Source organism: Oncorhynchus mykiss, chromosome 2, assembly GCF_013265735.2.
Source record: "Oncorhynchus mykiss isolate Arlee chromosome 2, USDA_OmykA_1.1, whole genome shotgun sequence".
Taxonomy (NCBI): domain Eukaryota; kingdom Metazoa; phylum Chordata; class Actinopteri; order Salmoniformes; family Salmonidae; genus Oncorhynchus; species Oncorhynchus mykiss.
In genome coordinates, this window is record NC_048566.1 from 42,352,848 (window position 1) to 42,378,339 (window position 25,492).

The window sequence follows — 25,492 nt, forward strand, 5'->3', positions numbered from 1 at the left end:
CTTCAATATATCCACATCATTTTCTGTCCTCATGATGCTATCTATTTTGTGAAGTGCACCAGTCCCTCCTGTAGCAAAGCACCCCCACAACATGTTGCCACCCCCATGCTTCACGGTTGGGATTGTGTTCTTTGGCTTGCAAGCCTCTCCCTTTTTCCTCCAAACTTAACAATGGTCATTATGGCCAAACAGTTTTATTTTTGTTTCATCAGACCAGAGGACATTTCTCCAAAAATTACGATCTTTGTCCCCATGTACAGTTGCAAATCGTAGTCTGTCTTTTTTATGGCTGATTTGGAGCAGTGGCTTCTTCCTTGCTGAGCGGCCTTTCAGGTTATGTTGATATAGGACTTGTTTTACTGTGGATATAGGTACTTTTGTACCTGTTTCCTCCAGCATCTTCACAAGGTCCTTTGCTGTTGTTCTGGGATTGATTTGCACTTTTCGCATCAAAGTACGTTCATCTCTAGGAGACAGAGACAGACCTTCCTGAGTGGTATGACAGCTGTGTGGTCCCATGGTGTTTATACTTGCGTACTATTGTTTTATTGTTTGTACATATGAACGTGGTACCTTCAGGCGTTTGGAAATTGCTCCCAAGGATGAACCAGACTTGTGGAGGTCTACCCTTTTTTTCTGAGGTCTTTGCCTATTTCTTTTGATTTTCCCATGTCAAGCAAAGAGGCACTGAGTTTGAAGGTAGGCCTTGAGATACATCCACATGTACACCTCCAATTGACTCAAATGATGTAATTAGCCAATCAGAAGCTTCTAAAGCCATGACATCCTTTTCTGGAATTTTCCAAGCTGTTTAAAGGTACAGTCAACTTTGTGTATGTAAACTTCTGACCCACTGGAATTGTGGTACAGTGAATTATAAGTAAAATAATCTGTCTGTAAACAATTGTTGGAAAAATGACTTGTCATGCACAAAGTAGATGTCTTAACCAACTTGCCAAAACTACAGTTTGTTAACAGGAAATGTGTGGAGTGGTTGAAAAACGGGTTTTAATGACTCCAACCTAAGTGTATGGAAACTTCAGACTTCAACTGTATATGATACGGATAGTCATGAATGAATTGTGAATAATGATGATTGAGAAAGTTGGAGTCATAAATATCATACCTCCAAGACATGCTGACCTCTCACCATTACCAAAAAGGTGAGGTTAGCATTTTTGGTAGGTATGATATTTATGCCTCTAACTTTCTCTCTCATCGTTATTCACAATTCATTCATGATTATCTGTAATCATGGTAACATCCACATTATTGTAGAAGTGTTTAGAAACATATTGTATTCTTATTTCCTATAAAAGTGATTCCAAAATTATACAATACATTATTTACCATGAATGTCTATTGGGCCCTTATTGCAGGCACTTTTCTGATATTGTTTACGATAAGTAGCCTATAATAGAAAAAATGTGAAGTTTGAAATGAAATAAGTTTGCTAAAATGGGTGATTGTTAATGGGACAGTTGATGGTTCAACCATCAAACTAGTAGTAGTAGGATAGTAAAATAAAAACTGGTGCACATTAATGTTAGAAACGTATCTTTCTATTCATCGTTATCGCATCAATTCAGTCAATTTATCGCGATATGGATATTTGTCCATACCGCCCAGCTTTAGTCAGCATACTGTTCTAAGCCTGTGTGTCTATGTCGTCATACATATTATATTACACATCAGACGAAAGAGCACAGACTCATTCTCAAGCTCACCTCGTGCTGATGTTGTTACATGGTGTGGGTCTACTGAGCTTATACAGAATATCTGAGCCTTCAGTTTACACTGGTTGGAATGTGAGGGTGTATGTGCCTCTGGTTTGTGGGTAGAGGCCGTTTCTGAGTGCTGACTTAAGTGGTCAGATATCCGACCACACTACCCCCTTCAATAAATTTCCCTTCACTCTCTTTCTCTCACACACACACACACACACACACACACACACACACACACACACACACTGCAGCCTAGTGATGTAACCAATCTAGCCCTTTCAAACCCCAGTCTCCAGTGCTTTCAGTGCTTGACATGGCAGGAAAGGTTTGGTTAGAGATGGACTCGCTGGACTTATATGCGTAACTGGATATAGGGCTGTTTGGTATTTGATATTTTTCTACATTAGGTTTGTACACTCATATTGGATATTTTGTCACTTTGTGGGGATGGGTAAATGACTGTATAAATAAGGGGATGGATATGGAGAGGCCTATACTTTTCCTTAGGGCTTGGAGTGTGTCCAGTCCAGATCTGTCTCTATAGTGGCTGATGTTTTGGCTTCGGTGACACAGAGCTGTCCCTGACAACCCCTGGTCACATGTGGCCTTGCTTAATGTCAGACCAGTTCAGCTCTGCAGAGACCAGGGTCTGGGGCCCCTCCAACTGGCACGGGAAAGCCATGACTCCTTAATAACCGGGTGGCTTGACAACTCCAGGGAATGGCAGAGCTTTTCCCCCGAAAGAGCCGGATTGGTGGAGAACAAATGATTATTGGGTTGGAAACTGAGTGAATGAATGATTATAGTCTGGGAGAGAAAGAGAGAGAGCTCTTAGTCGGGCCGGGCACTTATTTGGTGCCGCTTCATATTCTGAAGCTATTTTTTTTTTTATGCTCACACTGCCTCATATAATTATATATCTTTGCTCATCAAAGGCCATGCAAGCATTTGTCATTTAAAAAAATATATATATATTTCACTTTTGGTTAACCAGGTGGGCCAGTTGAGAACAAGTTATCATTTACAACTGCAACCTGGCCAAGATAAAGCAAAGCAGTGTGACACAAACAACAACACAGAGTTACACATGGGATAAACAAACGTACAGTCAATAACACAATATAAAAAATATATTTACAGTGTGTTCAAATGAGGTAAGATTAGGGAGGTAGGGCAATAAATAGGCCGTAGTGGCGAAGTATTTAGCAATTAAACACTGGAGTGATAGGTGTGCAGAAGATGAATGTGAAAGTGAGATACTGGGGTGCAAAGGAGCAAAAAGATTTTAAAAAATAACAATATGGGGATGAGGTAGTTGGATGGGCTATTTACAGATGGGCTATGTACAGGTGCAATGATCTGTGAGCTGCTCTGACAGCTGATGTTTAAAGTTAGTGAGGGAGATATGAGTCTCCAGCTTCAGTGATTCTTGAATTGGCAGCAGAGAATTGGCAGCAGAGAACTGGAAAGAAAGGCGGACAAAGGAGGAATAGGCTTTGGGGGTGACCAGTGAAATATACCTGCGGGAACGCGTGCTACGGGTGGGTGCTACTATGGTGACCAGTGAGCTGAGATAAGGTATGGCTTTACCTAGCAAAGACTTATAGATGACCTGGAGCCAATGGGTTTGGCGACGAATATGAAGCGAGGGCCAGCCAACGAGAACATACAGGTTGCAGTGGTGGGTAGTATAAACGTTTTGGTGACAAAACGGATGGCACTGTGATAGACTGCATCCAATTTGTTGAGTAAAGTGTTGGAGGCTATTTTGTAAATGACATCGCCAAAGTCAAGGATCGGTAGGATGGTCAGTTTTACGAGGGAATGTTTGGCAGCATGAATGAAGGAGGCTTTGTTGTGAAATAGGAAGCCGATTCTAGATTTAATTTTTGATTGGAGATGCTTAATGTGAGTCTGGAAGGAGAGTTTACAGTCTAACCAGACACCTAGGTATTTGTAATTGTCCACATATTCTAAGTCAGAACCGTCCAGAGTAGTGATGCTGGACGGGCAGGCAGGTGCGGGCAGCGATCGGTTGAAGAGCATGCGTTTAGTTTTACTTGCATTTAAGAGCAGTTGGAGGCCACGGAAGGAGAGTTGTATGGCATTGAAGCTCATCTGGAGGTTAGTTAACACAGTGTCCAAAGAAGGGCCAGAAGTTTACAGAATGGTGTCGTCTGCATAGAGGTGGATCAGATAATCACCAGCAGCAAGAGCGACCTCATTGATGAATACAGAGAGAAGAGTCGGCCCAATAATTGAACCCTGTGGCACCCCCATAGAGACTGCCAGAGGTCCGGACAACAGCCCCTCTGATTTGACACACTGAACTCTGTCTGAGAAGTAGTTGGTGAACCAGGCGAGGCAGTGATTTGAGAAACCAAGGCTGTTGAGTCTGCCGATAAGATTTAAGGCCAAGTTCTTGTCCAAGGTGGCTCCTGTGAAACAGTACATGTGTCCCCCTCTCCTTTAGTCGCTGGCCAGACTATTGGAAAAGGATACAGATGGAAACACTCCGATCAGTCAACAATGTTTTAAACTAGTGGAACCAAGGCCCACCAAGAGTCTAGACACTGTTCAAGTTTTTAGTCTTTTGGATGAAGAGCCCTCTCAAACTAGCAAGACCATTTTCAAATGCTAAACAGCAGAACTTTCCTTTTCAATCCAATTGGTTCTGTGAGAGTTGGCCTCTCATCCGGTTTGCATGAATTGAGGTTCGGTGCAGGGGGCAGCACACAGGGCATTTCAATGCCTGAAACATTTTTGACTTCTGCCCCTCTGTGCCTCTCGACCATTTCCCCCATGTTTTTGTCCCCATGTCAAATAATTTAATGAGCAAAGATTCCCTCTTTTGAACCCAACAACTCTGTCGTCCGTCTTTGTCTGTCCATCGTCATGGTTATGGGGCCAGCTTTGGGTTAGACCTCTTTGGTAGATGGGGTTAGGGGATATCGGACAAACAGACGGATGTAGGGGGAGAAGGAATGCAGACTGTGTTTCCGTCTTTAATGATGGAGTGGGGATTTTGGGAAATAATGTGTGTTGCTGAGAGATGTTTGCTCTCTGGAGGAGAGAAGGAAAGAGGGAGGCGAGACGCTGGGGCTTTATTAAGAAGGCTTAGTTCTCAGCCTCTCTGGCCTTCCAGCCCCCCAGGCCCCTCGGCTCAGCCCCCCAGGGACACAGAAAGAACAGGCAGCCAATGTGGATGCACACACAGGGAGATGGAAACAAATATTGAGGTAACAGGGCCTGACCCTGGCAGGTGTGTGTGTGTGTGGTACAGGGTGTGTATGTACTGTACAGGTACAGTGCCTTGCGAAAGTATTCGGCCCCCTTGAACTTTGCGACCTTTTGCCACATTTCAGGCTTCAAACATAAAGATATAAAACTGTATTTTTTTTGTGAAGAATCAACAACAAGTGGGACACAATCATGAAGTGGAACGACATTTATTGGATATTTCAAACTTTTTTACTAAATTGGGCGTGCAAAATTATTCAGCCCCCTTAAGTTAATACTTTGTAGCGCCACCTTTTGCTGTGATTACAGCTGTAAGTCGCTTGGGGTATGTCTCTATCAGTTTTGCACATCGAGAGACTGAAATTTTTTCCCATTCCTCCTTGCAAAACAGCTCGAGCTCAGTGAGGTTGGATGGAGAGCATTTGTGAACAGCAGTTTTCAGTTCTTTCCACAGATTCTCGATTGGATTCAGGTCTGGACTTTGACTTGGCCATTCTAACACCTGGATATGTTTATTTTTGAACCATTCCATTGTAGATTTTGCTTTATGTTTTGGATCATTGTCTTGTTGGAAGACAAATCTCCGTCCCAGTCTCAGGTCTTTTGCAGACTCCATCAGGTTTTCTTCCAGAATGGTCCTGTATTTGGCTCCATCCATCTTCCCATCAATTTTAACCATCTTCCCTGTCCCTGCTGAAGAAAAGCAGGCCCAAACCATGATGCTGCCACCACCATGTTTGACAGTGGGGATGGTGTGTTCAGCTGTGTTGCTTTTAGGCCAAACATAACGTTTTGCATTGTTGCCAAAAAGTTCAATTTTGGTTTCATCTGACCAGAGCACCTTCTTCCACATGTTTGGTGTGTCTCCCAGGTGGCTTTTGGCAAACTTTAAACAACACTTTTTATGGATATCTTTAAGAAATGGCTTCTTCTTGCCACTCTTCCATAAAGGCCAGATTTGTGCAATATACGACTGATTGTTGTCCTATGGACAGAGTCTCCCACCTCAGCTGTAGATCTCTGCAGTTCATCCAGAGTGATCGTGGGCCTCTTGGCTGCATCTCTGATCAGTCTTCTCCTTGTATGAGCTGAAAGTTTAGAGGGACGGCCAGGTCTTGGTAGATTTGCAGTGGTCTGATACTCCTTCCATTTCAATATTATCGCTTATACAGTGCTCCTTGGGATGTTTCAAGCTTGGGAAATCTTTTTGTATCCAAATCCGGCTTTAAACTTCTTCACAACAGTATCTCGGACCTGACTGGTGTGTTCCTTGTTCTTCATGATGCTCTCTGCGCTTTTAACGGACCTCAGAGACTATCACAGTGTAGGTGCATTTATACGGAGACTTGATTACACACAGGTGGATTGCATTTATCCTCATTAGTCATTTAGGTCAACATTGGATCATTCAGAGATCCTCACTGAACTTCTGGAGAGAGTTTACTGCACTGAAAGTAAAGGGGCTGAATAATTTTGCACGGCCAATTTTTCAGTTTTTGATTTGTTAAAAAAGTTTGAAATATCCAATAAATGTCATTCCACTTCATGATTGTGTCCCACTTGTTGTTGATTCTTCACAAAAAAATACAGTTTTATATCTTCATGTTTGAAGCCTGAAATGTGGCAAAAGGTCTCAAAGTTCAAGGGGGCCGAATACTTTCGCAAGGCACTGTATATGTAAAGTTTAGGACAGTGTGTGTGTGTGTGTGTGAGTTATCCTGCTTGGACAGCTGTGTTTGGACAGAGTGCTCTTATCCATGAAATTCTTTATGGAGGCCAGCGGCTCCTTGGTATGCACACAGAGGAACAAGACCCACTTCATGCCGCCTCTTCTGTCGCCCCCTCAAACCTGGAAGTAGAAGACACTTCCGGAAAGATTCCAGGTACAAGTTTAGGTTTCTCCCAGCCTGGGATGAGAGAGGATTAAGTTGCCTCAAGGAGCTGGGGTCTTTAATTTGTCCTCTTTTATCCCACGCGCCAGTCCAGACGTAACACCGCCGCGTCTGAGCGATCCGCCACATGGGAAATCTCCTGTCATCTCTCATAGCCATCTTGGATTTTTTTCAGACCAGAATCAAACATTTTAGTGTGTCAAATGGCTTTACACTCACTGTAGAGAAAGTTTGGCAGTTAGTGAGAAACCTCAGCGCCCCATCAAAAGGTGATAGTCTTAACTTGCCAACACGGGAAACCACTTATTTCCTCCAGTAAGAATGTGTATTATCCACGTGAGCCGTAAATCCCAGAAGAATGAAAGTGTCAAAAAGAGGTCTGTGTTGTGCTGGCGACGTCCCCCCAGATGGCTTTAGCAGTGCTAGGAAAGTATCACATTGATTGAGGCCTCAACTGTTAACTCCACCCCTAGTCCAGCCGCCAAAAGAGTAGCCGATATCAGTGAAAAGTGTGTGTGTGTAATAAACATCATGAAGCAACACTTGCTGTCGACAAAAAATTATATTACTCAACACAATTGCCTGTAGCACACATCATACCCCTATCTATGTTTATCTCAAAACAGCATTAGTTTTGGTCTGACACACAAACAGCGTGCACACACAAACCTTTGACTGCAAGAAATGCATTTTGATTTATAAGAGGAATTAAGAAATAAGTATAGAAAAGATTAAACAAAATAAATGTAAGAACATAATCATAGAGGTCTCTGTATAAACAACCATATACAATATATACAGTACCAGTCAACAGTTTGGACACACCTACTCATTCAAGGGTTTGTTTTTTATTTTTACTATTTTCTACATTGTAGAATAATAGTGAAGACATCAAAACTATGAAATAACACATGGAATCATGTAGTAACCAAAAAAAGTGTTAAAAAAATCTAAATATATTTTATATTTGAGATTATTTAAAGTAGCCACCCTTTACCTTGATGACAGCTTTGCACACTCTTGGCATTCTCTCAACCAGCTTCACCTGGAATGCTTTTCCAGCATTCTTGAAGGAGTTCCCACATAGTAGTGGTTTCTTTGCAGCAATTCGACCATGAACGCTTGATTCCTCTGAACAGTTGATGTTGAGATATGCCTGTTACTTGAACTCTGAAGCATTTCTTTGGGCTGCCATTTTTGAGGCTGGTAACTCTAATGAATGTATTCTCTGCAGCAGAGGTAACTCTGGGTCTTCCTTTCCTGTGGTGGTCCTCGTGAGAGCCAGTTTAATCATAGCTCTTGATATTTTTTGTGAATGCACTTGAAGAAGCTTTCAAAGTAATTCAAATTTTCCGCATTGACTGACCTTCATGTCTTAAAGTAATGATGGACTGTCGTTTCTCTTTGCTTATTTGAGCTGTTCTTGCCATAATATGGACTTGGTCTTTTATCAAATAGGGATATCTTCTGTATACCACCCCTACCTTGTCACAACACAACTGATTGGCTCAAATGCATTAAGAAGGAAAGAAATTCCACAAATAAACATTTAACAAGGCACACCTGTTAATTGAAATGCATTCCAGGTGACTACCTCATGAAGCTGGTTGAGAGAATGCCAAGAGTGTGCAAAGCTGTCATCAAGGCAAAGCGTTGCTACCTTGAAGAATCTAAAAGATATTTAGATTAACACTTTTTTGGTTACTACATGATTCCATATGTGTTATTTCATAGTGTTGATGTACTCACTATTATTCTACAATGTAGGAAATAGTAAAAATAAGGAGAACCTTGAATGAGTAGGTGTTTCCAGACTTTTTGACTAGTACTGTGTGTACAGTGAATTTGGAAAGTATTTCGATTCCTTCACTTTTTCCACATTTTGTTACATTACAGCCTTATTATAAATTGAAACATTTCCTAATTTATCTACACACAATACCCCATAATGAGAAAGCGAAAACATGTTTTTAGAAATGTTTGCAAATGTATTACAAATAAAAACCGATACCTTATTTACATAAGTATTCAGACCCTTTACTATGAGATTCTATATTGAGCTCTGGTGCATCCTGTTTCCATCCTTGAGATGTTTCTACAACTTTATTGGAGTCCACCTGTGGTAAATTCATTTGATTGGACATGATTTAGAAAGGCACACACATGTGTATATAAGGTCCCACAGGTGACCATGCATGTCAGAGCAAAATCCAAGCCATGAGGTCGAAGGAATTGTCCATAGAGCTCAGAGACAGGATTGTGTCGAGGCACAAATCTGGGGAAGGGTACCAAAATATTTCTGCAGCATTGAAGATCCCCAAAAACACAGTGACCTCCATCATTCTTAAATGGAATAAGTTTGGAACCACCAAAACTCTTTCTAGAGCTGGCCGCCCAGCCAAACTAAGCAATCAGGGGAGAAGGGCCTTGGTCAGGGAGGTGACCAATAACCCTGGTCACTCTGACAGAGCTCCAGAGTTCCTCTGTGGAGATGGGAGAACCTTCCAGAAGGACAACCATCTCTGTAGCACTCCACCAATCAGGCCTTTATGGTAGAGTGGCCAGACGGAAGCCAGTCCTCAGTAAGAGACACATGACAGCCCGTTTGGAGTTTGCCAAAGGCACCTAATGGACTCTTAGACCATGAGAAGCAAAATTCTTTGGGTTGATGAAACCAAGATTGAAATATTTGTCCTGAATGCCTAGTGTCACATCTGTAGGAAACCTGGCACCATCCCTACGGTGAAGCATGGTGGTGGCAGCATCATGCTGTGGAGATGTTTTTTAGCGGCAGGGACTGGGAGTCAGGATCGAGGGAAAGATGAATGGAGCAAAGTATAGCAAAATCCTTGCTGAAAACCTGCTCCAGAGTGCTCACCTCAGACTGAAGGTTCACTTTCCAACAGGACAATAACCCTAAGTACACATGTATATATTTGTATTTTAAGAATAATTGTTGTAATAATAAGGCTCTGCTGTACCGTTGTTTCTCAAGCGCAGATTTGTTAGCGGCATACTTGCACAATAACTACAATTAAAAACTGCTTGTTTCTAGTCCAAACAGTTTGATCTTACCCATATTACCAATGCATTTTACATTAATAAACCATGTCGCGGACCATTATAAAACTATTCACAGGCCGCTAACGATTTGTTTTACATCTTGTTCTGTCCCGTTTGATACCTATATAGCTAGTTAGCTAGCAACCGGGTAACTTTACCAGTATATCCAAACATTTGGGTGCACAGAAAGAAAGGAACGGGGATAGCTTCTTCAGGAGATGATCATAACAATGAATGAATGACAGGTATTTGTATCAACATTTTAGCTATTTATAATAAACAAATATATTCACTTGGTTACATATTAGTTTCTAGGGCACATGTGCTTCAGAAATAGCTAGAATTCCTATAGGCTATATCTCAATCGATTTTAAAACAACGTTTTTTTTTATGGTGCTCCTAGATTTTATGTTGTGCTCCTAATTTTTTAAAGTTGTGAGCACCAGTGCTACCAATGATATTTTTTTTTGTTGAGTTAGCGCCCTGGATGAGACACCATTCTTCCATGAGAAATTCCTTAATTTAGTGTTTTGTTAATGGTGGTGGAAAACGCTGTCTCAGGCGGCGCTATAGAATCTCCAATAAGTGTTCAATTGGGTTGAGATCTGGTGACTGAGACACACACACACACACACACTTTAAACCCCTATGCTCCTCTGAGACCCTTCTTTCAAAGTCAATGAGATCTCTTCTTCTAGACATGGTAGCCAAAATCATGTACAACTGGACATTTTAATACATTATCCTAAATATGATGGGATGTTAAGTGCTTAATTAACTCAGGGGCCACACTTGTGTGGAAGCACCTGTTTTCAATATACATTGTATCCCTCATTTACTCAAGTGTTTCCTTTATTTTTGCAGTTACCTGTAGGTCTATGGCAGAGGTGTCCAGTCATGTGTTACCTTGTTCTTACCTCTGTGGTGTGATGTCCTATAGACCTACTGGGCTGGAGAGGCCTTGGCCACTGTCTGTTTCCCTACAGAGAAGAAGGAGAAATCTGAGCGGATGATAATGAGACATCGACATCAGAATTGTTACTTAACACTTAGAGCTTAACACTACACAATTGCAAGTCTCCAAACAAAAACAAAAAGTGCAGGTAAATCAAATCATATCAAATTTTATTTGTCACATACACATGGTTAGCAGATGTTAATGCGAGTGTAGCGAAATGCTTGTGCTTCTAGTTCTGACAATGCAGTAATAACCAACGAGTAATCTAGCTAACAATTCCAAAACTACTACCTTATACACACAAGTGTAAAGGGATAAAGAATATGTACATAAAGATATATGAATGAGTGATGGTACAGAGCGGCATAGGCAAGATGCAGTAGATGGTATCGAGAACAGTATATACACATATGAGATGAGTATGTAAACAAAGTGGCATAGTTTAAAGTGGCTAGTGATACATGTATTACATAAAGATGCAGTAGATGATATAGAGTACAGTATATACGTATACATATGAGATAAATAATGTAGGGTATGTAAACATTATATTGAGTAGCATTGTTTAAAGTGGCTAGTGATATATTTTACATCAATTCCCATCAATTCCCATTATTTAAGTGGCTGGAGTTGAGTCAGTGTGTTGGCAGCAGCCACTCAATGTTAGTGGTGGCTGTTTAACAGTCTGATGGCCTTGAGATAGAAGCTGTTTTTCAGTCTCTCGGTCCCAGCTTTGATGCACCTGTACTGACCTCGCCTTCTGGATGATAGCGGGGTGAACAGGCAGTGGCTCGGGTGGTTGTTGCCCTTGATGATCTTTATGGCCTTCCTGTGACATCAGATGGTGTTGGTGTTCTGGAGGGCAGGTAGTTTGCCCCCGGTGATGCGTTGTGCAGACCTCACTACCGTCTGGAGAGCCTTACGGTTGTGGGCGGAGCAGTTGCCGTACCAGGCGGTGATACAGCCCGACAGGATGCTCTCAATTGTGCATCTGTAGAAGTTTGTGAGTGCTTTTGGTGACAAGCCAAATTTCTTCAGCCTCCTGAGGTTGAAGAGGCGCTGCTGCGCCTTCTTCACGATAATGTCTGTGTGGGTGGACCAATTCAGTTTGTCTGTGATGTGTACGCCGAGGAACTTAACTTACTACCCTCTCCACTACTGTTCCATCGATGTGGATAGGGGGGTGTTCCCTCTGCTGTTTCCTGAAGTCCACAATCATCTCCTTAGTTTTGTTGACGTTGAGTGTGAGGTTATTTTCCTGACACCACACTCCGAGGGCCCCCCCCTGTAGGCCGTCTCGTCGTTGTTGGTAATCAAGCCTACCACTATTGTGTCGTCCGCAAACTTGATGATTGAGTTGGAGGCATGCGTGGCCACGCAGTCGTGGGTGAACAGGGAGTACAGGACAGGGCTCAGAACGCACCCTTGTGGGGCCCCAGTGTTGAGGATCAGCGGGGTGGAGATGTTGTTACCTACCCTCACCACCTGGGGGCGGCCCGTCAGGAAGTCCAGTACCCAGTTGCACAGGGCGGGGTTGAGACCCAGGGTCTCGAGATTGATGACGAGTTTGGAGGGTACTATGGTGTTAAATGCTGAGCTGTAGTCGATGAACTGCATTCTCACATAGGTATTCCTCTTGTGCAGATGGGTTAGGGCAGTGTGCATTGTGGTTGAGATTGCATCGTCTGTGGACCTATTTGGACTGTAAGCAAATTGGAGTGGGTCTAGGGTGTCAGGTAGGGTGGAGGTGATATGGTCCTTGACTAGTCTCTCAAAGCACTTCATAATGACGGAAGTGAGTGCTACGGGGCGGTAGTCGTTTAGCTCAGTTACCTTAGCTTTCTTGGGAACAGGAACAATGGTGGCCCTCTTGAAGCATGTGGGAACAGCAGACTGGGATAAGGATTGATTGAATATGTCCGTAAACACACCAGCCAGCTGGTCTGCGCATGCTCTGAGGGCGCGGCTGGGGATGCCGTCTGGGCCTGCAGCCTTGCGAGGGTTGACACGTTTAAATGTTTTACTCACCCTCTGCTGCAGTGAAGGAGAGTCTGCATGTTTTGGTTGCGGGCCGTGTCAGTGGTACTGTATTGTCCTCAAAGCGGGCGAAAAAGTTATTTAGTCTGCCTGAGAGCAAGGCATCGTGGTCCGTGACTGGGCTGGTTTTCTTTTTGTAATCCGTGATTGACTGTAGACCCTGCACATACCTCTTGTGTCTGAGCCGTTGAATTGCGATTCTACTTTGTCTCTATACTGACGCTTAGCTTGTTTGATTGCCTTGCGGAGGGAATAGTTACACTGTTTGTATTCGGTCATGTTTCCAGTCACCTTGCCCTGATTAAAAGCATTGGTTCGCGCTTTCAGTTTCACGCGAATGCTGCCATCAATCCACGGTTTCTGGTTTGGGAATGTTTTAATCGTTGCTATGGGAACGACATCTTCAACGCACGTTCTAATGAACTCGCTCACCGAATCAGCGTATTTGTCAATGTTGTTGTTTGACGCAATACGAAACATATCCCAGTCCACGTGATGGAAGCAGTCTTGGAGCGTGGAATCAGATTGGTCGGACCAGCGTTGAACAGACCTCAGCGTGGGAGCTTCTTGTTTTAGCTTCTGTCTGTAGGCAGGGAGCAACAAAATGGAGTCGTGGTCAGCTTTTCCGAAAGGAGGGCGGGGCAGGGCCTTATATGCATCGCGGAAGTTAGAATAGCAATGATCCAAGGTTTTACCAGCCCTGGTTGCGCAATCGATATGCTGATACAATTTAGGGAGTCTTGTTTTCAGATTAGCCTTGTTAAAATCCCCAGCTACAATGAATGCAGCCTCAGGATGTGTGGATTCCAGTTTGCAGAGAGTCAAATAAAGTTCGTTCAGAGCCATCGATGTGTCTGCTTGGGGGGGAATATATACGGCTGTGATTATAATCGAAGAGAATTCCTTTGGTAGATAATGCGGTCGACATTTGATTGTGAGGAATTCTAAATCAGGTGAACAGAAGGACTTGAGTTCCTGTATGTTGTTGTGACCACACCACGTCTCGTTAACCATAAAGCATACGCCCCTGCCCCTCTTCTTACCAGAAAGATGTTTGTTTCTGTCGGCGCGATGCGTGGAGAAACCAGCTAGCTGCACCGACTTCGATAGCGTCTCTCGAGTGAGCCATGTTTCCGTGAAGCAAAGAACGTTACAGTCCCTGATGTCCCTCTGGAATGCTACCCTTGCTCGGATTTCATCAACCTTGTTGTCAAGAGACTGGACATTGGCGAGTAGTATGCTAGGGAGTGGCGCGCGGTGTGCCCGTTTCCGGAGCCTGACCAGAAGACCGCTTCGTTTGCCTCTTTTACGACGTCGTTGTTTTGGGTCGCAGGCTGGGATCCATTCCGTTGTCCTGGGTGGAAGGCAGAACACCGGATCCGCTCTGGGAAAGTCATATTCTTGGTCGTACTGATGGTGAGTTGACGCTGCTCTTATATTCAGTAGTTCTTCTCGACTGTATGTAATGAAACCTAAGATGACCTGGGGTACCAATGTAAGAAATAACACGTAAAAAAACAAAAAACTGCATAGTTTCCTAGGAACGCGAAGCGAGGCGGCCATCTCTGTCGGCGCCGGAAGTAGCGATCCGCCGGAAGTAGGTACTGCAAATCTCAATGAGCAAAGCCAGTAGTACAACCATCACGGAGGGAATTTGGCGCTGATGGAGATGGATGCCGTTTTACGATCCATAACCAATTGTGCTATTGTGTATGTTTTTTCGCATTATCTGTAACTTATTTTGTACATAATATTTCTGCCACTGTGTCTAATGACCGAAAAATAGCTTTTTGATATCAGGGCAGCGATTACTCACCCCGTACTGGAGGAATTCTTCTTCTTCAACGAGTCGGACGGTAAGGATTTACCCTAGACACCCGACAAGGCCCTCATCCCCATCATTTCCAAGAGGAAAATATGGTGGTATCGTGGATGACAGTTCGGGTGCCTTGTAAGGATCCGTTGCTGAGTGGGTAATCTTCCTTTACCATCGGTTCTATTAGCCAACTTACAATCAATTGATAGTAAAAATAGATTAAGACCGCACTTAATGAGCTGTATACAGCCATAACCAAACAGGAATACACTCATCCAGAGGCGGCGCTCCTAGTGGTCGGGGACTTTAATGCAGGGAAACTTAAATCAGTTTTACCTCATTTCTATCAGCATGTTAAATGTCAACCAGAGGGGGAAAAACTCAGTAAACCTCAGCCCCCTATGTGAACCACATGTCGTTGATTCCAAAAGAGCAATGACGAGTGCAGCCTCTGTCAGTTCAGATAGCATCAGCAAATATACACTGTGTACATAATATTAAGAACTGCTCTTTCCATGGCATAGACTGACCAGGTGAAAGCTATGATCCCTTATTGATGTCACTTGTTAAATCCACTTCAAATCAGTGTAGATGAAGTGGGGGAGACAGGTTAAAGAAGGATTTTTAAACCTTGAGACAATTGAGATACGGTGTGTGTGTGTGCCATTCACAGGGTGAATAAGCAAGACAAAAGATGTGTCCAAGAACACTAAGGTAACCTGCTTAAATGACTACCGACCCGTAGCACTCACGTCTGTAGCCATGAAGTGCTTTGAAAGGCTGGTCATGGCTCACATCAACACCCTTATCCCAGAAACCCTAGACCCACTCCAATGTTTATACCGCCCCAACAGATCCACAGATGATGCAATTGCTATTGCACTCCAGACTGCCCTTTCCCACCTGGACAAAAGGAACACCTATTTGAGAATGTTATTCCTTGACTACATTTCAGCGTTCAACACCATAGTGCCCTCAAAGCTCATCACTAAGCTAAGGACCCTGGGACTAAACACCTCCCTCTGCAACTGGATCCTGGACTTTCTGATGGGCCGCCCGCAGATGGTAAGGGTAGGGAACAACACATCCACCACGCTGATCCTCAACACGGGGGACCCTCAGGGGTGTGTGCTCAGTCCCCTCCTGTACTCCCTGTTCACTCATGATTGCATGGCCAGGCACGACTCCAACACCATCATCAAGTTTGCAGATGACACAACAGTGTAAGCCTGATCACCGACAACGATGAGACGGCCTATAGGGAGGAGGTCAGAGACCTGGTCGTGTGGTGCCAGGACAACAACCTCTCACTCAACGTGACCAAAACAAAGGAGATGACTACAGGAAAAGGAGGACCGAGCACGCCCCTAAGGCCCTTGACCTTAAGGCACTACAGAGGGTAGAGGGTACAGCCAAGTACATCACTGGGGCCAAGCTTCCTGCCATCCAGGACCTCTATATCAGGTGGTGTCAGAGGAAGGCTAATCAAATGGCAACCCAGACCCCTCTTTTACGCTGCTGCTACTCTGTGTTTATAATCTATGCATAGTCACTTTTACTCTACCTACATGTACATATTACCTCGACTAACCGGTGCCACCGCACATTGACTCTGTACCGGTATACCCTGTATATAGCCTCGCTTGTTATTTTACTGCTGCTGTTTAATGACTTGTTACTTTTATTTTTTTACTTAACACTTATTTTTATTCTTAAAGCATTGTTGGTTAAGGGCTTGTAGTAAGCATTTCACTGTAAGGTCTACGACACCTGTTGTATTCGGCGCATGTGACAAATAAAATGTGACTTGGTCATCGAGAGCCTTTTTTAAAAACTTTTACTCATTACTGGATGGTCTTGATTGTTTCTCTTCTCAAACCACTCCTCTGGGAACCCCGGACATTTAACAATATTATTGTAGCCCTGAATGAGCACACCTCATTGACTAATTGATGATCCATTGACAAGTTGAATCAGGTTTGCTATCTGTGGGATAGTTCAAATCCATGGGTCCCCATGGAGAGGTTTGAGAACCACTGCTTTATGGTCATTTCTTTCCAAGGCTGTCTTTCCATCGCTCTCTTCTTGGTCCCACTGTTTGTCCATTCTTCCTTACACTCTTCTTTCTCCCAAAAACTCTGTCTCCTTTCTTTTCCTCGTCCCACTCTTTCTGTCGTCTCGTGGATTTTGTCTCCCCTGGTGCAACGGTCATCTGTCTAGAAATCCAAGTTCTTTTCCTCATCACCCTCTTTCTCTTTCTTCATCTTATTTGTTTAAAAACTCTCACTATCATCAATATCAGTCCATTCACCATTCTCATGGTCGATCTCCCAATCACACAGGAGGGCATCTGTTTTTTTTTTTTTTTACTTAATCCTTTTGGTTTATTTCCACACTCATGCAATCCGGAATATCTTCACTATCACTATAGTCTGTGTCGTCACTCGCTTTCCATGTCTTCCTCGGCTATATTTTTCTCCTCTTTCTCTTTCCTTCCGTTTTACATGTTTAATTTCTCTGTCATTTATCACCTCTTCCACACTTGTTCTCTCCTCCTCTATAACTTCTCTTTCACTCCCTTTGTACTCCTCTGCTCTCTCTCTCTCTCTTTTCATCCATTCTCTTTCTCTCCTGATAAACCCGTCTTGTTGTTTTCTGTGTCTCTTCTTGCTCTCTTTTCAGGCCGCTTCCCAGTGCATTGTACCATTATCCTCTCCAGGTACATGTCTTCCTCCCTCTTCAACTTTAAGTTTCGCTCCTGCTGCTCTAGCAGGCCCATCTCCTCGCTGAAACACCAGTCGTCCTCCTCCATAGCAAATGTCCTCTTTTTCCATTCTCGAATGTTCTCTAAGGGAGAGGCGGAGAGGTTTTGATTGTAAGCAAACTTCTGTGTTGCTACCAAAGGAGTGCAAATTCTATAACAATGTGACAAAACACACATAGGCATACAGCATAGGCCTAAACACAAGACAAAGGAAAAATCACAAAATTCTAACAGTTGCATTTGATTCTAACCCATATAATGAATAGGAAGATGGAAAAAAAGAGTAGTAGACGTAATCAAATATCCAGCTACATGAAGCATATTAATGGAAACATCCAAAGATATCTCTCACCTAGCCTCTTTAATGTCCTTTCACTAACGCTTCACTTAAAGCTGAGATATGTCACTTTTTGGGTGACCCGACCAAATTCACATAGTAATGTTAGATCATTCTCATTGAAAACAAGTCTAAGAAGAGGTAGTAAATCTATTCTTGTGTGTTATGTCTATGCGTCCCATTCTTAAGTTTTGTTTTTTCTCTTTTACTTTAGATTTTGTACACCATCTTCAAAAAGCTGAAAATACTATATTTTGGTTTATGGAAAATATATTTCACAGCAGTTTAGATGGTACAATGATTTTCTACACTAAACCTGTTTGTTTTGTCACATAAACTGAAACCATTTGAATTTTAGCAACTAGGAAATGGCGGAGTGATTTCTGCATAGAGCATCTTAAACGAACCCCAACCTTCTAGAATATCACCTATTGTAGGTTTTTTTATCGCTTTGGTACTATTTTCACAAGTATGTGGTACTATTTTCACAAGTATGTGGTACATTTTCACAACTCTTAGTACACAACTCCAAACTGGTCACACTTGTAATGCAGCCAGTTTTTCATTCAAAACCTGCCATTCTGCATTGATTTGGACTGTAAACCTCTCTCACCACACAACCATTAATTCAAAATATAAGTTTATTATGAAATGTAATGAGAACATTGGTTTAATCACCAAAACACAACATAATGATATCTTTTCAATGTAGTTGTTTTAACTAACATTTAATCCAATGGAAAACAATATCAAAGTTTCAAATCGCCCTTAGAAGTGCTGAAAGTCATTTGCTACAGTACTGTAAATTACAGTAGATTATACCTTTTTCACATTCGGCAATACATTTACATTACCCAACAAAAATTGACTGAAAATCTATAATTTTCATAATATCTATCCAATGTGTGATCAAAGAAGACAACCTCTGCAATCATTCATGCAACAACAACAAAACAAATCTGATATATATTTGCAACGTGCCGCCCTGGGTAACCTAGTGGTTAGAGCGTTGGACTAGTAGCCGGAGGGTTGCAAGTTCAAACCCCCAAGCTGACAAGGTACAAATCTGTCATTCTGCCCCTGAACAGGCAGTTGACCCACTGTTCCTAGGCCGTCATTGAAAATATGAGTTTGTTCTTAACTGACTTGCCTAGTTAAATAAAGGTCAAATACATTTTTTTAATGTGTACTGTCTGTAATAAAGTGTAATGGAACAAATTATATGAATGAAAATATAACATAACATTTAGCAGGCATTCATTTGCATCAAGCCTGTCTTGAGCATTTGGCCATAAATTCTCATCCACATCAGTGAATATCCTCATTGTTCATGGACCGTGGGGAAAAACCTTTTGGCATGGCGAATCCAAGCTTGACATTGGTCTGCATTGATGTTGTTTCATGCCTCATCCATGGCCAGAAGGTGGTTGGCACAATCATGGGGATGGCGATCGTACACCTTCCACCTCCATGTTGAAAATACTTCCTCAATAGGTTTGAGGAAAAGAGAGTATGGGGGCAGGTATAGGGTCACGAATCTGGGATGAGCCCAAAACCATGCCAGAACCACCTCTGCATGGTGGAATCTGACATTGTCTTTCACAATGCCATAGGTGACCCATTCACCTTGACCGGCAAGCTCAATTTCATTGAGAAACACAATGAAGTGTGCAGCGTTGTTGGATCCAAGAAATGACCTATATCCTACAACACTATCTTCAGAGATGGGCTGCGCACATGGAGATGTTTCCCCCACGTTGTCCAAGCACTTGGACGGTCGCCCGTTGGCTGATGAGGGCCAAGTTGAAGACCGCTTCATCAACAGAGATATACTTGTGATGGTCCACAGCAGCATCAAGTACCATCCCCCTCTAAAAATATATTTTTGTTAGTTATTTTTAAAGTTCCAATATCATATTGTGAAGTAGCATGTGCATGAGTGTATTTGTTTATCTGCATTATGTTACTGGGTGTGTTTCTTCAACTTTTGTGTTTTTTTTGTGTAAGGCCTGATGTGGTACAGTTTAACCAATGCGTAAGCAACCCAGGTTATCCTGGTCCTAGATCTGTTTGTGCTTTGAAGCCAACTCTTATGGTTGTTGTACGACCATATGAGTTGGCTATTCATCACCTACAGATCTGGGACCAGGCTAGATGAACTGTCTTGTGAACACTTCCATAAGCAGGTGCAAGGAGGAAGAATTTTTCCACTATGTCCCTCTCATCCACAGTGATGGAGTGTTTTCCAGTGTTCTCTGCAGCAACTCTGTCTCCTAGGAGTCTGAGTGGACAGTCTAGTTGACAGAGGAGCTAGGTTTTGGCCTTTCTAGGGAGTTTTTCCTAGCCACCATGCTTCTACACGTGCATTGCTTGCTGTTTGGGGTTTTAGGCTGGGTTTCTGTACATCACTTTTAGATATCAGCTGATGTAAGAAGGGCTATATAAATACATTTGATTTGATTTTTGAGTGGAGCTGGAGGGAATGGTAGAGAGAACGTATTCCCCCTGCCAAATCACAGTCAGAGTACATGGATTTGGATACATGGATACTGTATTTTATACCATCTATTGCATCTTGCCGATGCCGCTCTGTCATTGCTCATCCATATATACATATATGTACACTACCGGTCAAAAGTTTTAGAACACCTACTCATTCAAGGGTTTTTCTTAATTTGTACTATTTTCTACATTGTAGAATAATAGTGAAGACATCAAAACTATGAAATAACACATATGGAATCATGTAGTAAATCAAAAAAGTGTTAAAAAAATCAAAATACATTTTATATTTGTGATTCTTCGAGTAGAAAATAGTACAAATAAAGAAAAACCCTTGAATGAGTAAGTGTTCTAAAGGTTTTGACTGGTAGTGTATACTGTATATTCTTATTCCATTCCTTTACTTAGATTTGTGTGTATTAGGTAGTTGTTGTGGAGTTGTTAGATATTGCTGCGCTGTCGGAACTAGAAGCACAAGCATTTCGATACACTCCCAATAACTGCTAACCATGTGTATGTGACCAATACAATTTGATTTGTATTGTTCCTTTTTTCCATAATCTTTTTCCATAATCTTCCCCAATATCTCATGGCTATCATCGCGTTATGGGCTGATTTTAGCACTGGGCAGAGGAGCTCCTCTCAACACCTTTAGGTCTTCTCGTCTCTCTCTGTTTCTCTCTTTTGCTCTCTCTCTGTTCCCTCCTCACTGAGAGACCTGTGTTCTTTCCACTTCAACCTCACTTAGGAATTTCTACAGGGCATGTTACTCATCTCTGGGTGTGGCGCATTAGTAGTTTCTAGAGGCTTCTCACCTAAAGCAGATCCAGCCTCTTTATCTTGGGTGTGTTACGGTAGGCTGGGAGGTGCATTGTGGGAGTGAGGGGCCCATTCAGGCGTCAGAGAAAGACAACAGGCTTTAGGAAAGAATGGAAATAGTTAGTACAATGGGGGTCAATACATACCAGGGGTTTTCGTTCTGATCGGAGGTACACCCATCTAGCCTCTCCCTCTCTCTGTTGGTATGGCCTGATGACCAGGGGTTTGACCCTAGCCAAGACTGATTTCAGTCTCTCCCTCCATCGCAAATATTCTAATTTTGGTTTTGATTGATTGCTTGTGGACATTCAGTCCTCCTCATTAGAACTCCTATACAGAGCTGTGTAGATCACGTACTATCTATCAGTAGGATAAATCAGTCTGTGCTTCAACTTGAAGCTATCCACTACCTACTATATGATTTTGTCACACGCAACACGAGAGCTACATGACTGTCGTCTGTCTCCGAGCTACAGAGCCACAACACTCTGCCTCCAAAACCACCTCTTTGAATAGCTGCGAGGGCGCCTGTTTTTCTGGATGAACTGGGGTGACCTCGTAGCGATGCACAATAAAGCACGGTAGGGGGCGGTAGTGGTGCTGTAGCGGTGACAGCATCCTCGCCTCTCTGGCTGTGCGCCTCTCCTGCAGCCCTGAGACAATGAAAAGTTTATGGTGCCTTTTTTGGCTGCTTTTCGCATCCTCCCCGTAGCCATAGCTGCACTGCTTTGGTACGTTGCTTTCCTCTGTGCCTGATAGAAAACACATTTTCTCTCCGCGGTCCTGCTGTGTTCGTTTTGAGCACTCGTTCAGTCACTCCCTGCGTCAATCGTTACTTACAGAATGCGCTGCATCACAGATGGCTGAGTCTGATGAAATACAGGGTCAGACAGACACGGGGACGGAACCCACCTCTGATCTGGAGCTCAAGTTTTATTATCACTGAAGCCCAGCTCTCATCCTCTTATCCTTCCTCTCCAATTCTCATCCCCCTCTCTCTTCTTCCTCCTCCTGCCCTGGAGGCTTAAGCATTTTAGCAGCAGACGGCCAACTGGGAAACGGCTTTCGTGATTTGTACAATAAGCTGCAGAAATGCCGGGGTGAATCTTTTCCATATGCTGGGTATGAGGGGCTCACTAGAAAGATGGAGAGAGGGAGCGAAAGAGAGAGGTAGAGAGAGAAATAATGGAGTTGGGACAGAAAGAGAGAGAGGGGAGAGAAAAGCAAGTTATATTGTAGCTAGAAAGATCCATAAAGAACAAGGGGGTGAAACTCACATCATCTCTCCCTCTCCTTGCCCTCATGATTGACAGGTCCATACTCTGGGCTGCCGTTGCTCTCTGTTTGCTCGACCTGTCCCCATTTTCCTCCCGCGCCATGCAGCCGAAATGCGAGCCCTGGAGTTTTCATTAGAAGTGCATGTCCCACCCTATCCCTTCCTCTACCCCTATCGTATCTTTGTGACACTGGGCTTGGCGAATAGATAGAGCTTCTGTTACTCTGTTGTCACAGATTTACAGCACTGTGGAAGAGCGCATGGGAACCAGGAGTCACTTTCTGCTAAGGCTATTTTAGCAGCTCATAATACATTTCTTATTTTCTGTGTATCGTGTTTTTGTAGGGTTTTGTATTAATGGATGATGAGGTCATATATGTTGGTGAACAGGGTGTCAGGTGGACTGGGGATTAGTTTGTAAAGTAGTTCAGGGATTTACTAGGTGGTCCTGCTATTCTTGCCATTACACAGGGTTTTATAGTGTTTCCGTTCCTTTGTGGTAGCTAGCAGATCTCCCTTCTTGACAGCCATTGAACCTGTCTAGTAACCTGGAGGACAGCTGTTTGAGGATTGGTCACTAAGCAGAGGCAAATAGCCTGTCTTGCACCATGTTTCTTACAGTATTTTTGTGGCCTAAGTCACTGACAAAGTGGATCGCTGGATGGTATAGCCTGCACATGGAAACATGCTTATTTACACTCATAATGAATCGTGTGCATTGTGTGCATAAACCCACCAAGCTTGTACAGCATCCCACTCCACATGTTTCAAATGTAACTCGAGCTCCTCAACAGTGAATGAGTGCCCTCTCCAGGACAGAACTGTGAAGGTTCTTATTCCTATGGTGTAGAAGAGGGACTTGGTACAGGCAGAGGCAATACACTATTTGCTACACAGAAGTGTGTGTGTGTGTGTGTGTGTGTGTGTGTGTGTGTGTGTGTGTGTGTGTGTGTGTGTGTGTGTGTGTGTGTGTGTGTGTGTAACATTCCTCTACTGTCGATGCACAACATTATCACAGTCCTGGACGTGATTACTCTGATTTTCGACTCTCCTTTGTTTGAACTCTCTTGGCCCTGTGGCGAATGACTAGAAAAAGAGTAGGAATGTGAATGTGGTCTTATCTGACTTGGCTGTCTTATCCACAGGTATGGAATGGATTGTCTCATCCAGTTTGAGGACTTTGCCAATACCAATGCCTTCCGTCTGCTGAGCAAGTACCGCGACCAGTACTGCACGTTCAACGATGACATCCAAGGTACACGTATACTTCGATTGCAAAATGCCAATATCAATTGCACAGAGACTCGATAACGTGCTCTCACAAGAACCCACCCACATGCACCACACACACACACACACGCACACACACCACGCCACATGCACTCAAACTCCCTCTCGATCAATCATCCTCCTTCCCTTTATCTCTCCCTCTCTATTTCCACTTTATCTTCTTCCCTCCCTCCCTCACACACACCCAACCACCCATTCATCGAATCACTCAGTTTAAATCAGAGAGCTTGTTCATAGAGCACTAATTCAAATGTCAAACACACACACCGAGCCCCTGATCCCTCTCTCTCCAGTGGGTTGGGTTTGATAGAGTCCTGTGGAAAACAACAGTAATGTAACAGTAAGTCCAGAGACTCCAGACTAGGGCTGTGTCCCAAATGGCACCGCTATTCCTTCTATAGTGGACTACTTTTGACCAGAGCCTTATGGGCCCTGTGTGCACTATGTAGGGAATAGGGTGCCATTTGGGACACAGCCACACTTTTTGTATCCTTAATGAGACCACAGTATCAGTCACACCATGTCTGAGGAGCCATTAGTTTGTCTGTCAAATAAAACTACTTTCCCCAGAAATTAGCCCTGGTAGCCGTTGTGATTTCTGCAGGCTAATCTAAACCATATTTTCTCTCTAATTCTCTGTCTCGGTAAATCTGCTTGCTATTACTGCAGGCAACATAAAGGGCAAATTGACACTCTCTCTCACTGCAGTAGTAACTCACTTGAGGAAAGCTCATACTTGCAGGTTTAAATCATATATGTCACTCTGTCCCCCCAACCCCCCTCAGGTACCGCTGCAGTGGCGGTGGCCGGCCTACTCGCTGCCCTTCGTGTCACCAAGTGCAAGATGTCAGACCATACCATTGTATTCCAGGGTGCAGGGGAGGTGGGTGCAGAGCTCTTGTCAATGTGCAAATTCACTCCTGTTTTTTTCTGCTCAGAAATGCGGCAGACTGATTGCCCCTAATGACATAATCAGAAATAACCACAGACCAATGCTTCAAATTCTCATTCCCAATCACTGAGCTTTTTATTTAGGTCTAGTAGACCACTAGGCTGTGCTCAACAGACCATGTCGCTAATAAACAGGAGAACATGGAAATAAAACTGTGATTAGCACAACATCATTTGTAATGGGGAGACATTTAGAATGTATTTTCAGCCTCTGGGGCTCTTGGCCTAACTGTGAACCATAGTACCCCCATCTTCTTTTAAAATGCCTTGTTTCATATGTTTTCCATGTTGGTGGATGACCACTTTGTATTGAAAGGGAAGCAGATGGTAATGTGTAGAACTTGAGTGCATTTACAGTAAAGGGTTATTGTGCTGAGAACAGAAAAACAAGCCTTTTCAAGCATTTCACAGACCTACAATGAATTAAATCACACAATTTTAAAGTTGTGCATTAATATAACTAGAATCAAGATTACAATAAGTCAGAATAAAAACTGGGTCAATTGTTTGCGGGTTTAGGGGTGAAAGCTAGGGACTTATTTCTTGTTTGGTCAGGGAAGTGAATGGTGGGGCACAGAGGCATTCCTATCACATCTGCTTTCTCTCTCCCGCTCTCCCTCCCTTTTCTCTCCCTCTTGTCCCCAGGCTGCGATGGGGATAGCTGACCTCATCACGATGGCGATGGAGAAGGAGGGACTCTCCGAAGATGAGGCTCTGAGGAAGATCTGGATGGTTGACTCCAAGGGTCTCATCGTCAAGGTGATACAAGTACCTCCGCTCTGGCCACTCGTCCAGGGTCACTCATCCCCTGTAGAGTAGA

The 25,492-nt window shown here is 43.3% G+C and overlaps 1 protein-coding gene across 1 annotated transcript in view; it reads left to right on the forward strand.

Moving 5' to 3' along the window:
* The window catches only part of LOC110489963 (NADP-dependent malic enzyme), a 132,021-nt gene that overhangs the window by 100,911 nt on the left and 5,618 nt on the right, over positions 1 to 25,492 (forward strand). The window contains exons 7-9 of the mRNA XM_021563003.2: positions 23,577 to 23,686; positions 24,507 to 24,604; positions 25,318 to 25,431. Of these exons, the coding sequence (XP_021418678.2) occupies positions 23,577 to 23,686; positions 24,507 to 24,604; positions 25,318 to 25,431 (322 nt within the window). The remainder of the gene's footprint in view (positions 1 to 23,576; positions 23,687 to 24,506; positions 24,605 to 25,317; positions 25,432 to 25,492) is intronic.